The sequence below is a fragment of the Episyrphus balteatus genome, chromosome 2 (genome assembly GCF_945859705.1).
Source record: "Episyrphus balteatus chromosome 2, idEpiBalt1.1, whole genome shotgun sequence".
Lineage (NCBI taxonomy): Eukaryota > Metazoa > Arthropoda > Insecta > Diptera > Syrphidae > Episyrphus > Episyrphus balteatus.
The window spans coordinates 124,103,851-124,118,061 of record NC_079135.1 but is presented as its reverse complement, the minus strand read 5'-3'; the positions used below and the strand labels follow the sequence as shown (position 1 = coordinate 124,118,061).

Here is a 14,211-nt window from a genome sequence, read left to right as displayed (position 1 = left end):
ATTCCAAAGTGCAACATAATTTCAAAAATCATGGATATTTTTGTAGGACATAGTACCAAACAGTATACCTTTTCGGCAAAATGGAATCTCTTTTTAGCCGTTTGATCTTAATGTGAAGGACGCATTTAATTCACTGTGTTACAAAATAAAAATCATGTCAATTACTTTGGAAATGACATAGCAGAGGTTGTAGGTATTACTGAGTACATCATAATTCGGCACTTGAAATTTTTCGTAGACCCTCAAAATTTCAAGTTATCGTCAAAAAACCGTTTTTCAATGTTTTCAGATTTCAACGATTTTTTACTCAGCCATTTTTCGGTCAATTTCATAATTGTTTCGAAACAGAGGAGTACTTGTTCTTTTTTGAAAATATTTTTTAAGCTACGGAAAACGTTTTAAGCTACATTTTGTGTTTTTATAAACAGTTTTATTGTTCTATTTATGCTGAATGAAGAAAGCTTTTATTCATTAAAAACAGTTAGAATTTGTGGAAGTTACGTTTTTTTTAATCGAGAAAGAAATTTAATTTTTTTTGCAATAAAACCCCAATTTTCTTGATTTTTTTGAAATTTTATCAAAATTTTGAGGGTATTTGGGCAAAATTGACTTCAGATTCGGATTCAGCACGTCAAAATACATAAAGATAGGCAGGTTCGGTCAAAAGTATTGACACTTTTTTTTTGGCTTGTGTTATCATGGGCAAGAAAAAATGAACAGTATTTAAAATATATATCTGAGCAACCAAAATCGATATTAAATGAATAATTTTTTTTCTAAAAATTAATACCATCAAAAATTTTCTACCATTATTATGAACAGAGAAATTAATTTTTCATTTCTTTCATTGTCCCAAAAAATTTAAATTTCTTTCTCGAGTAAAAAAACCGTAACTTCCACAAATTCTAACTGTTTTTAATGAATAAAAGCCTTCTTAAATCAGCATGAATAGAACAATAAAACTTTTAAGTTATGCTTTTCGCGGGTATCAATCATTTTAAGTTTAATTAAATTTTACGAAACTATGGGCTCTCCCATAGCACCGGTAGTAGCTGATATATGGATGCAACACTTTGAGGAACTTGCGCTAGACACATCACCGGTTAAACCAACAATTTGGAAAAGGTATGTGGATGACACTTTTTGTATTATCAAAGAAAATCATGTAGACAGCTTCCTAAATCACCTGAACTCGATACATGAAAAGGTCAAATTCACAATAGAAAAAGAAAAAGAAAATTGTTTGGCCTTTTTGGACAAAAAGTTGATAAAAAGATATGATGGTTCTATCGGACATACAGTTTATAGAAAAAACACTCATACAGACAGATATCTCCATGCTACGTCTCATCACCATCCTTCTAATTTCACCTCTGTAGTATCGGCACTAGTAAACCGTGCACACAAAATATGTGATCCTGATCACCTACAAGAGGAATTAGAGTATGTAGACAGGACTTTAAAAAAGAATGGTTACAGCTCAAGACAAAGAGCATGGAAGCCCAAATCAAATGCAACACAAAACACACCTTTCCAATTGGAAAAGCGAGCTTTTCTTCCCTACATTCAGGAGATTTCGGGTGGAATTGCAAGAATCTTAGGCAAATTTGGTATAAAAACCATATTTAAACCACCAGCCAAAGTTCGACAGTTCTTAAGAACACCAAAGGACACAATTCCCCTCCAAAATCCAGGAGTTTATTTGGTTCCTTGTAGCTGTGGTTCATCATATGTCGGAGAAACAAAAAGAGCGATCAAAACAAGATTAAATGAACATGTAAAAGCAATTCAGAATAATGCTGTCACAAAATCTGCAATATGTGAACACATTGCTTATAACGATGAACATTTTATTAGGTTTGATAAAGCTAAATCGATTGCCGCAGAAAGGTTTTATGTACCCAGGATAGTAAGAGAAGCTATAGAAATAAAAAAACACAAGAATTTCAACCACGATTCTAGCTTCAAACTATCAACAACATGGGACCCACTGATAAGCAAGCTTAAACCAACAAGAATGAACACAGAAGTAGCTGATGTCGTGAGCGTTGTGTGTACACAAGACTACACAAGTTCAATCCAAGAAGAACCAAACCCGTCATCACCCACTGCAATAGAAAATGCACCAACAACTACGCACAGGTACAACTTGCGTGTGCGATCGAGAACAAACAACAACAATTAACAACATCCATCAAACCCATTGTAATCCCGTGACCACGAAGTTTGAAAGTTCTTCGAAACGTCGGGCGAAGAAATAAAAGTAAATATTTCTTATAATTACGCGGTGAGTTTCGTAAAATTTAATTAAACTTAAAACAATAAAACTGTTTGTAAAAACACAAAATGTAGCTTAAAACGTTCTCCGAACTCTAAAAAACTGTGAAAAAATGTTGTAGGTACTTTTAGATTCAGCCTATTAAATCTACACCCAATTAGGTGCTTGAGCATAATAAAAAATATTTTCAAAAAGAACAAGTACTCCTCTGTTTCGAAATGTAAACAATTATGAAATTGACCGAAAAACGGCTGAGTAAATATTCGTTGAAATCTGAAAACATTGAAAAACGGTTTTTTGACGATAACCTGAAATTTTGAGGGTCTACGAAAAATTTTAAGTACCGAATTATGATGTACTCAGTAATACCTACAACCTCTGCTAGGTCATTTCCAAAGTAATTGACATGATTTTTATTTTGTAACACACAGTCCTATTCTGCTATTCGATTCACGTGGATCGAAAGATTTCCTTTCTTTATCACATCATGAAAAACCCTTAACTTTCTTAGGCAAAACGTTGTTTCCGTCTATTTTAACAATTCTAAGGAAGAAAAAATTGCTTAAATGTTATTTCAACCCCCATTTAACCGCTTCTTATTTAAGAGTTTCACATGAATCGAATAGCAGAATAGGGCCGACAGTGTTATAAATGACAAATTTAATCTCATTGAAAATATTTCTAGAAAATAGCTCGAATTTAATCACCTCTCATAACATAACTCACATTGTGTAAGTCACATGTCACCAAACCATAAGTAAACGTTTATCCCTTGGAAACCTTAAAAAAAGTTAAATTAAAAATACCCAAGAATAAATCAAATCCTTTCTCCAGAAAAATGAAACAATTAAATATAATTTACATTACAACATTATTAAAAATAATACAAAAACTTTTTAAAAATGTAGTTTTTTTTGTTGTAATAACTTATCCTTTTTTAACTGTACGATTATTATGTAAATTATTTTCATAATAAATTTAACATAACTTTTTTTTTTTTTTTGTAAATATGTTCTCAAAAGAATTATAACGATTTCCCAGACAGAAGTTGTATCAAATTACAAAACATTACAAAAATATATAAACATTTTTTTAATTAAAATTTTTAATTAGTCCTCCTTACTGACTCACAACTCGTTTGATGTTAATTAAAGCTGTATATAAGTGGAACATGATATCCCAAACGAAAAATGATTGTAACTGGATTTTGTAACAGAAACAGAAAAAGAGAGTACTATATCCTGGAAGCGGATTTATTACATTTTAGTTTCATAATGTATTTATTTTTTTTTCTTGTTCATATTTCTTTTTATTCTTCTTTGGTGGATTTAATCTTGCAATGTGTCAAGCGGGTGGTTAAAAAAAAAATACGAGTGAAAAATCCACAATGAGAATAACAGTCAGTGGCGAATTGAAAGATAAATGGCAAGAATGTACTTAAGGCCCCCATAACGGGGGCGTTTCCCGGGAATTATCACCACCAGAATTGTCCAGTATTTGTATTTGCCAACCGTTTTCTCATTTAAAGCATTTCGGTGTTGTCATCAAACGTAGCTCCTGCTATGTCTTTTGTTTAAGAGATATCGCATTTTTACAAAAGATAAAGGACCTCAAATATTCTCTTGTAGGTCCCCTGCCACTATTTTCTTAAACTCAAAATACTGGAATTCGTGTTACATGTTGGTAGCTCTATTCTCTAGATAATTTTCTAGAATTCCAGAGAGCACTTCAAGCAAGCCATGCTTATAAGGGCGTTCGTTTTTCTTAAATCAAGTTCCTAAGTGGAAAAACTGTTTCTAAAAAAATGGTCTAATAAGTCAACATAGACCTATTTCAAATGAGAAAAAACTTTAACAATCTTGGGGCGCCATCTAGCGTCAAAATAAAAATCTGAAAAAATTGGGGGATTTTTTTTTTAATTATTTAAAAATAGTTTTTAAACTTAGGAACTTGATTCCCAAAAAAAACCTAAATAACGAACGCCCTAATGCTTATACTTCAAAAATATCGTCAACGTGTCGGGCAGATTAAGTAACTAAAATTTTTGGCTGCAGAACTCACGAAGAAACTTATTTGGTTCTCGATTCGATGATTTTATTGTTTTTAAAATGTTAATATTGACACAAAAAATGGGGAAACAAAACTTATTAGGGTGTAGCAAAAAATATATTTTTTTTTCAGTTTTTAAAAAATTTGGATTTTAATAACATCGAAAACTTCCATCAAAACGTGTTTTTTTGGGATATTTAGTTTAAATTGAAAATTTTTGTATTAGGGTGGCTCAAATGAAAAAGAAAAAACTAATACCTAAATGCCATTAGGGTTGTTCAAACATTTTTTAATTAAAAAAAAAAAAATTGATTTTCACTTCGTAAAACGTATTTTACGAAATAATGTATCATTGAGTAGGTATTTTCGCATTTAAGACTTCAACCAAAATCGATTTATTTAATTTGATATAAATTTAATATTACTAAACCAAAAAACGCACTCTAAACAATTTCTGTGCACTAAAAATTTTTTTTTTCAAAAACTCAAAAAAAAAAATTTGTTAAACAAATGTGAACCATGTTTCTTTTTTAATTTCACTATTAAAAGAAGAAGAAAGTGCGCCACCCGAATGTAACACGGTTCAAAATTTTTTTTAATAATTTCGGGCACTGAAAAAGTAAATATTTTTTTTTTGATGAACCCTTATTGAAAAAAAAAAACTGATTCCGCGGTCGTTTTTTGTTTTTGTTTGACGTTTATGAACATTCAGTGAGTTCCTTAACTGCTAGGTTAGGTCGGGTCTTTTGCCCGACAATTACTATAACCTAGCCTAGCCTAACATAATCATGAACATTCAGTGACTACTGAAAACTGTAAGTACTTAAGCAAGCCTTAGAACATTCTGCAGGATTTGTGTGTTGAAATGCAATAAAGCAGAAAGACATTTGGACTAACGCAGATTACCGACATTTATGAATTACACGGTGTAACACTCAAAATATACGCGATCGGAGACCTATCACGTTTTGTAGAGCTAGTCGCACTGATTACGAAACGGTATTTAAAAAGTCCCTAACACCCCCAAAATCTGGGTTTGGGACAAAAAACGGTTTTTTTGACCTTCACCCATTGAAAAAAATCTAGTTTCGTCAAATTTTTACCCATTTTCGATTTTTTAACAGTTTCTGATAGGAGATAAATATACCTTTTCAACAATGTATAAAACATGTTACTCGGTTAAACCACCTAGAATTTATAAGCTGTCAAAGTTCAAAAATTCAATTTTTTTCGTCATTTACCCAACTTCGACTCTAGTTTTTGAGAAAATTGAAAAATTATTTTATCAGATTTTTCTTTCTTCAAAATATTTTTTATTTTTATTTGTTTTTATTTTTCAATTTTCTCAAAAACTAGAAGACATAGAAACATATAGTTTTCACTGTTTGATAAGGAATCAATTGAGGCAGTTTTTGTGTGAGTAATTTTTTTTATTAAAATTCACAGTCTGAACAAAAATAGTATAAAATGAGTTTTTACAAAAATTTTTTTCGCCTATTTTTAACTTTGAAATCGATTATTTCAAAAACTATTGGTTATAATATATTGATTTAAAAATTTGAATTAAATATTCAATTTTGCCTTTCGGAAATGGTATCATGCATTACTGTAAGTGTTGCCGTTGTTTTTTAATAATTTGTTATTATTTTGATAAGTTTTTTAGAAAATTGCTCCTCCCACCTAAACGGGGGGAGATAGACCCCCCTCCCAAACCAAAAAATTTGTTTGTATTGTGCTCCTCTACAAAAACCCGTTATCAAATCCTGGCGCCCAAGTTATCCTACTAAGTGCCAAAACAACATTTTTGTTCTATACCTAAAAGTTCGAATTTCTGTATCTGGGTTGAAATCGTAAAATTTTTTTTTCTAAGCCAATTTTAAACCGATTTTCATAAAAAATACCTCGATTGATTTGGAAATAAATATTATTTTAGAATATATTTTTAAAACAGCATGTTGTTGTGAAAATATATACTTTAATTTGATGTCGAAGTTGGGTAAATGACGAAAAAAATGGAATTTTTGAACTTTGACAGCTTATAAATTCTAGGTGGTTCAACCGAGTAACATGTTTTATACATTGTTGAAAAGGTATATTTATCTCCTATCAGAAACTGTTAAAAAATCGAAAATGGGTAAAAATTTGACGAAGCTAGATTTTTTTCAATGGGTGTAGGTCAAAAAAACTATTTTTTGCCCATAACTCCAGATTTTGGGGGTGTTAGGGACTTTTTAAATACAGTTTCGTAATCACTGCACAGAAGAAAAGGGCCTTTTTTAATCACATGGTTGGATCCTTCGAAAACGCTCCACCTCGCTACAATAATAATCTCCAGTGCTAAAATAAAAATATGTAATAATTAAAAAAGTATGAAGAAACAGTTTTTTTTTTTTTAAGTCTAGACATAATTTGTTTCCATAGTTTTTTTGACAGGTTCTAAGCTGTTTGGGGATTATTATGCCAAAACCCTCAGTGGTCAATTTTTTTCGAATTGAATGCATGGTAAAGTGAGTTTTTTTTTTTTTTAATTTGAGTAGAATTGAAAGTGCACAGAATATAAAGTTGAAAACCAATACAAGACTTGCCACACTTATGCAAATGAATACTTTCAACTTGCAAACTTTTCAACTCTATAGTTGTTTTGTTTCTATAGTAAAGTCTATTGATGTGATATTAAAACTTTGATGAAACACTGACTAAGTGGACTGAGCATAATAAAATAGTTTATGTATTTTTATTTTCAGTTTATCGACCAACATCAACAACATATTGTTTCCAGATATTTAACCTAGTTCAATGTTTAATATACTTAAGTTTTCTATCCACTCTGTTCTCAACGGAACTACATATATTATCTTTAAAGCTTAAAAGTAATGGCCACCATGTGTGTATGTCATAGAATATGTGTTATAAAGTTGCAGAGGGAGGATTGTCTGATGGCTTTATGCAACAGCCACAAACTTTTAAAGATTATTAAGTTCTCCTTTTTGCTTCGATGTAGGATTATGGGTGGATACTGGGTATGAGGATGAGTACTGTATTGATTTTTACTTGCTCTATAGGGCAAGTATTGGTTTCGTGTCGAAAAAAAAAATTGAGGTTTTAATCAAAACCAACATTACGATGATGGAGAATTCCGAAAAAGTGGGTCTCGCAATTCCGTCCGTGCGTCTGTGCGTCTGTGCGTCTGTGCGTCTGTGCGTCTGTGCGTCCATCTGTACACATTTCTACTGGCTAAACGGGTGGTCGGATTTTCTTCAAATTTGGTACAGATGATTTTTATAGAATTTCGAAAGTTGGTTTTTTTTTGTTTTTTTATATCTCGTTTATATCGTATACCTCCCATACAAAAAAATACGATATTGCAAATTTCTCGAAAACGGCTCTAACGATTTTGATTAAACTTTGCAGACTTAATATTCAAGGCAATTGCAATAATACTGCATTTTTAGATTTTCTCAAAAAAGTCTAAAAAGTGTACCTCCCATACAAATTTTTCAGTTCAAACCAAATAACTCGAAAACGGCTCTAACGATTTTGATTAAACTTTGCAAACGTAATATTCAAAGCAATTGCAATAATACTGCATTTTAAGTTTTTCTCAAAAAAGTCAAAAAAGTGTACCTCCCATACAAATTTTTCAGTTCAAACCAATTAACACGAAAACGGCTCTAACGATTTTGATTAAACTTTGCAGACGTAATATTCAAGGCAATTGCAATAATACTGCATTTTTAGATTATCTCAAAAAAGTCAAAAAAGTGTACCTCCCATACAAATTTTTCAGTTCAAACCAATTAACACGAAAACGGCTCTAACGATTTTGATTAAACTTTGCAGACTTAATATTCAAGGCAATTGCAATAATACTGCATTTTTAGATTTTCTCAAAAAAGTCTAAAAAGTGTACCTCCCATACAAATTTTTCAGTTCAAACCAAATAACTCGAAAACGGCTCTAACGATTTTGATTAAACTTTGCAGACGTAATATTCAAAACAATTGCAATAATACTGCATTTTTAGTTTTTCTCAAAAAAGTCTAAAAAGTGTACCTACCTCCCATACAAATTTTTCAAATTGTACCAAATAACTCGAAAACGGCTCTAATGTAATATACAATATAATTGCAATATAACTGCATTTTTTTTTCTTCAAAAAAGTCAAACACAAAAAAAATTCAGCAAAATCTGTCCTAAATGTCGGCTCTTCCCTTTTATGAACCAAATTTTTCTAAAAATTATATAACCCACATTTCTTAAAACCTACAACTTAGCTTATATTTTTTTTAACACTCAAAATAAAATTTTAGGTCTTTCCACGTTACCCAGGAGGTAGACCCTTCACGCGTTTTTTTTACCGAGGTTTCCCCGGTAGGCATAGTCCTCATGTTGTAATGTAAGAAATACGGTTATGAACAAAAAATGTATGCAAAATGAATGTAACATTATAATAAAGAAAAAAAAAAACAATTATAAAAGAAGAACTATGAAAACCTAACCAAAACCTATTCGATCATCTCACCATATTAATTATTCTTGTGGAAATATAAAGTAAATTGGTTTATGATCTGAGAAGAAGCTTTCATACACTCCACACTCTAGTGGATGTATGTTTGAAAATATGACATCAATTTGGGTATTGTTGTCTGTAGTAACTGTATTGTTAGGTAGTGCGGATCTAAGATTCCATTCCGTCAAAGTTTCATGGAGAAATGTGTTCGGCTTATTTCTTAAATTGATGTTAAAATCTCCCAACAGAACGATTTTTCCAAGTAATTTGTGTCTTATTTCATTCATAAAATCTTTGAATTGTTCCCTAAAGTCTTCAAATGAAGCCGAAGGAGATTTATAACCTGCGATAACTAAAACTTCACCTAATTCAAATGAGAGCAAATCAATATGAGTTTTCTTTGTCGAATCTATAATTATTTGTATTGTAGCCGATTTGATGCTCTTTGTGTCAATTGATAAGGTTTCCTTTACAAAACACATTAATCCTCTGGGCTTACGCTTTTTATAATCCTGATCTGACCTATAAATTAGTTTAAATCCCGGTATATTCAAAGAATCTGAATAAAGTGTTTGAGTTTCGGAAAAAACTAAAACATCACAATTTGAGTACCAGTGATCGGCTATAACGCAATTTATGTTCTTTTTAAGAGAACGAGCATTTTGGTAAGCAACAATTAAGCCGGTTTTTTGGTCAAAATTTTTAAACGACAAATTCATTTTACAATCATTTCTAAGACGTCTTAACTCATCCAAAATCAAATTTTCTTCGGCTGTAGCATTTGGTGGTGAGAAATTACCAATTATAAAAAGCCCTGTCAAAGATGTTACTCTACTTAACGCAACGTACATCATAGATCTTCTGATTTTTTTCGATTTTCTCAGATCGATGCACACTTTATCGTATGTTTGGCCTTGGCTTTTATGAATTGTTATGGCTTCTGCTGGAACTATTGGAAATTGTTTTCTAAGAATTTGGTATGTGTTAACGGTATTCACATTTATTGAATGAACTTTCCTTTCAATAGGGACCAAGTTGCGGTCTATGTCATTTAATTCTATGAATTTATTTAAGGACTGTCGGGCTTTCAATCCAACTTGAGGATTTGGTGGAAATAAAATCCAAATTTTGTCTACTTCACTCGTATTGGGTTTCATTGAAATGTGCTTGAGTTCACCACAGGCTCCGTTCACCAAACCGTCTTCAACATCTATATTTGTTGTAATCATATATTTTATGTTTTTCTTAAGACGTACTATATTTGAAAGACCCCCTAAATCAGACAACTTTTTCTTCTGAAGTGCTTCCAATGCTCGTTTTTTAATTGCTTCTCCCACTTTTCCAAGCACAGAATCGATGGATGTGGCACTTATTTCTTCACCCGGTGCTTTTGACAGTTTTAAACTATTATACTCATCAACGTCATTATTCGTTGAGTACAATCGAATTACGTCTTCAGGTATAGAAGTGCTATCAACTTCACGACTCTTAACTAGCTGAATATCTTCACTTGTCATTGTTCCCGTAGCAAGATTATTCAGTGCGTTTATAAATAAGGTTTCATTTTGTTGGCGCATGATTTTGGTTAGCTCAAAAATTTTGAAAAGTGCCCATAACGTGTTCGTTTCGGCAAAAACATTTAAGTCGTTATTTTGTGGTGCCTTAAATATAAACGTGTCAAAGACAGGAGGTAACTGGTTCAAGTCTCCAACTAAAATAATGGAAATCCCTCCAAATGGTTCATTTCGGCCCATAACCTGTCGTAGTCTTGTATCTACCCTACTTAGAAGACGACTTCCAACCATTGATATTTCATCAATAATAAGCAATTTAAGATTGATTAACTTTTGTCGTATCGTGTTCGCAATATCACTGGAAAGATTGGGCATGGTCCCTCCGTACTGAGAAACGGGGAGAGCGAAAGCTGTATGAAGTGTCACCCCATTAATCAAAAAAGCAGCTTTTCCTGAGGGAGCAGTTAGCAAAACTTTTATGGAATCTCCAATTGCTCCCGGTCTATTATCAAAATATTTAGTAATTAGTTGGAATATGGAGTTGATTACCGTAGATTTACCGACTCCAGCAGAACCACTTAAGAATATATTAAGAGGCAAACAGTTTTTCGTTTTAAAACAATTATATACATGCATTACAAATTCTCGTTGGTCTTTGTTTAATTTGTTCAGCAGTAAAATCATACGCTCTTGGGAAATTTTGGGTGGACTCACGAAACGATTAACTAAATTTTCCTTTTTATTTTCTACTCCGCCCTGCTCTAAAATATCTATCTGCTCTGGTTCAGGAAGAAAATCTGATGGAGTGCATTCATGCCTTTCGTTGCCTTGTCTTATTTCTTCAAGTGCTTCATCTAAAATATCGTCTTCTACTATGGCATATTTTAATCTATTCGCTTCAACTAATGTTCTATTCCTCAAATAAGCTTCCTTAGAATCGATATTTTCTATTTCCTCGGCCTCATTTCTCCAAGGCATAAATAAAAGTATCTGCTCACGATAATAATTGTGTGGATCCTGTGCCAATTTGTATCTTCTATATCGAATTATCTTAGAATTGTGCCTTAAATGATAGTTATCTTCGTTTTCATTTTCTTCATCATTTTGCCTACGCGAATGTGTGAAATTCGCAACAAAATCTGCTAAGCATAATTCTTCGTGTTTCACAGGCCTTTTTGAATATTTTTTAAAGTCATTTTCGACAAAAATGTCAGTGGAATCAGAGTTAAGGTTCTGAAGAAACTTATTGGACTTTAGCATCATTAATCTACTTTCAATTGGACTTGTATTTATAAAAACATGTCCTCTACTACTTTTCGACAATGGCAAAGATAGTACGTGATATGCAGCTTCTTGAGCAGACATCAAATTGCTGTTGAGAAAAACATTCGCGATATTTCTAAATTTGTCTTTAATATTTTTATGGCCCTGATTAATATCTGATGCAGCATCTCTTAGAAGCTTGGATAAACCAGCATCCACTTTGCTAATGTAGTTCACAATATAATTAGCTATTCCGTATTCCTCCAAGACAAACTGAACATCGATGTTCGACTCAAACAAATTCAAAACGTCCTTATTGTAGGAATTTATTGCAACTTCTAAACTGTTGCGTTTTAAAAATACTTGGGGGTTCTTTAAGGAATTCCTGATCGCATTAATGTATTGGGACTCTGTAATTTTGAGTGAATGCAGTATCTCACCAAAAGGAACAAGGGATGGTTTTTCAAAATAATGTTGCATTTGGGTCCTAATTTTTCCTAAAATAGCTGAAAGTTCTTCTTTTTCTTTACCTACTGGAGTTTCGGGAAGAGGTTCAAGAATTTGGGTTTCTAGCATAACTGGTATAGGGAAGTTAAACCTGCATTTGGTTTTATTTAACTTTCCCTTATTACAAGTATGCGAATGCCTATGGCGAAGGTAGGGTATATAGGGACTAATAGGGTTATCTTCGCACGTGATAAACCTATCAATAAACGAGGTGCATCGCGACTTGCTTTCCTCATCGTTTAATTTATAAACAGGAGCATTTTTGAGCCATAAGAACATGTGCTCATGGGGTGAACCACGCATCTGGAATTCTACTCTTTGATAACTGTCTAGGACTTCAAATTCGTTGAATGGCCCATTTTTGCTTTTTATGTACTTCATAAATTTGGCAACTTTATGGTCAAAATATCTAGCACAAGTAACAGGGTCATTTCTGATAAGCTCAGTTTTTTCGCAGTTTTCTAGTGACATGGCTTCTTCAATACTAAGTGTTTGGTTATTTAATAGTTTTGAAAGAAGTTGGATTAATTCCGGCCAATTCGATTCGGCAGCAGACAGAGTTAAAAAGAGTGTAGGTTTGCCCAATTGGCGAATCATTGCCATTAATTGCATTTTTTTTAACTCCCAGTATGACGGAGATGACGGAATACGGTTTAAAATCCTGTACCCTGCGTCGTGTTGAATAAGGGAATCAACAAAATTTTTCTTTAAAATATTGTCTGCGGTCACTTGATTTGTTCTTTTGCTCTTCCGGAGGCAAATATTAATATTTGAGAGACACGATTGTTCGAGTTTCTTTTTTGCCATGTATAAAATTTTAGTGGGAACACACCCGCGCCTGTCATTTCGCCGAGCGATTGACTTTGCTCTCTCTGAGTAAGATATTTTGTTTGAAGATTCTAAGGGATGCCCACAATAAATTTTAGGAAAACATAGTTCCTCTAAATTTGGGTATAAGTGCCATGGTACTGGAGTCTTCCCTTGACCAGGTGCTATTATTGGAATGCAATCTGCTGCTTCTTTGTTTCTATCAATAACTAAGACCTCATCGTGAATCTCTTGTTGTAAAACCTGATACTCTTCAAATCTTTTGCCCTTATTTGATGTACTAGGTTTTGCTTTCGGTAACCCTTTGAATTCATCCAAATTAATTTCTTCTAACATGCTATCACCTTGTGAAAACCTATCGAGAGAGCCCTGTGGGTTCTGTGCATCATTAGAGTCCACAATGAACTCAACTAATTCATCATACTCCTTGTCATACTGATTAAAGTAAGCTTTATCGATTTGAATGTTGTTTTTTATATAGAGAGGTGTGGTCATGAGGTATTTCAAAGCATCACACACAACTGCTGGTCGAATAGTCTCAAACATATAGTTTGTGGCATGGTCAAGATGTCGCCTGAGTTTTAACTGAATCGTCTTCATATTGTCAAAACGCCGTGGCAGTACCTGCAGCATATCATTCACCTCAACTGAAATATTGACAACGCTTCCTTTCATTCCAAGTTGGGGATTCAGGGCAAAGGGTTTCAAATCGCGAATTTGCATAAAATTGATGAAGGGCGCAACCATTCTTTCTTCAAGAGGAGAAAGTATTTGTATACAATTTGGAATGGGAATAAATTTAAGTCCATTTGTGGTCGCTAATTTTGGAATAACACCTTTTTGGACGTATCTATAACAAGTCTTACATGTCCACGGTGACAAATTACTTCTCAATTTATCTATGCTCTCAACAAATTCTTTTCCAAAATATTTTTTGGAATAATTAGTTTGGTATTTTACAACTGAATGCGCGAAAAATAGCCCTTCACAAAAACAACAAATATGCTCAGGACACATGCTTCTTTCTTTAATAAATCTAAGCTTTGCTTGACAGTCTAAACTGTTTTTCTTTTGCAAGGTATTGTAATATTGTTCTCGAAATTTGTATAAATGATGTTCTCGCTTTTCTTTCCTTTGTTTAGAATTGAGTGCCTTTTCTTTTTGTTTTAATCCAGGGATGCTGCGCCTTGTTTGCATTCTTGTCAATAGTCTTGCATTTTCTTTTTTTTTATAAGTTTCTTTAGTCCTTAAAATCCTTTTCT

General features: G+C 32.6%; 2 protein-coding genes across 2 annotated transcripts; one reads left to right on the top strand and one right to left on the bottom strand.

Annotated features, from left to right (window-relative positions):
* Positions 1-1,024: 1,024 nt before the first annotated feature.
* Positions 1,025-2,185, top strand: LOC129909725 (uncharacterized). Its single transcript, XM_055986798.1, has one exon. It carries the CDS (start codon positions 1,025-1,027, stop codon positions 2,183-2,185), a length of 1,161 nt encoding a protein of 386 aa, XP_055842773.1.
* A 6,672-nt stretch (positions 2,186-8,857) lies between these two features.
* Positions 8,858-13,696, bottom strand: LOC129909724 (uncharacterized). Its single transcript, XM_055986797.1, has one exon. The coding sequence runs from the start codon at positions 13,694-13,696 to the stop codon at positions 8,858-8,860; it is 4,839 nt and encodes a 1,612-aa protein (XP_055842772.1).
* Between the last annotated feature and the right edge of the window lie 515 nt (positions 13,697-14,211).

What these genes read in the sequence shown, in the direction of transcription:
- LOC129909725 (XM_055986798.1), top strand. Translation starts at nt 1,025, where the DNA reads ATGGGCTCTCCCATAGCACCGGTAGTAGCTGATATATGGATGCAACAC.
- LOC129909724 (XM_055986797.1), bottom strand. Translation starts at nt 13,696, where the DNA reads ATGGTTGCGCCCTTCATCAATTTTATGCAAATTCGCGATTTGAAACCC.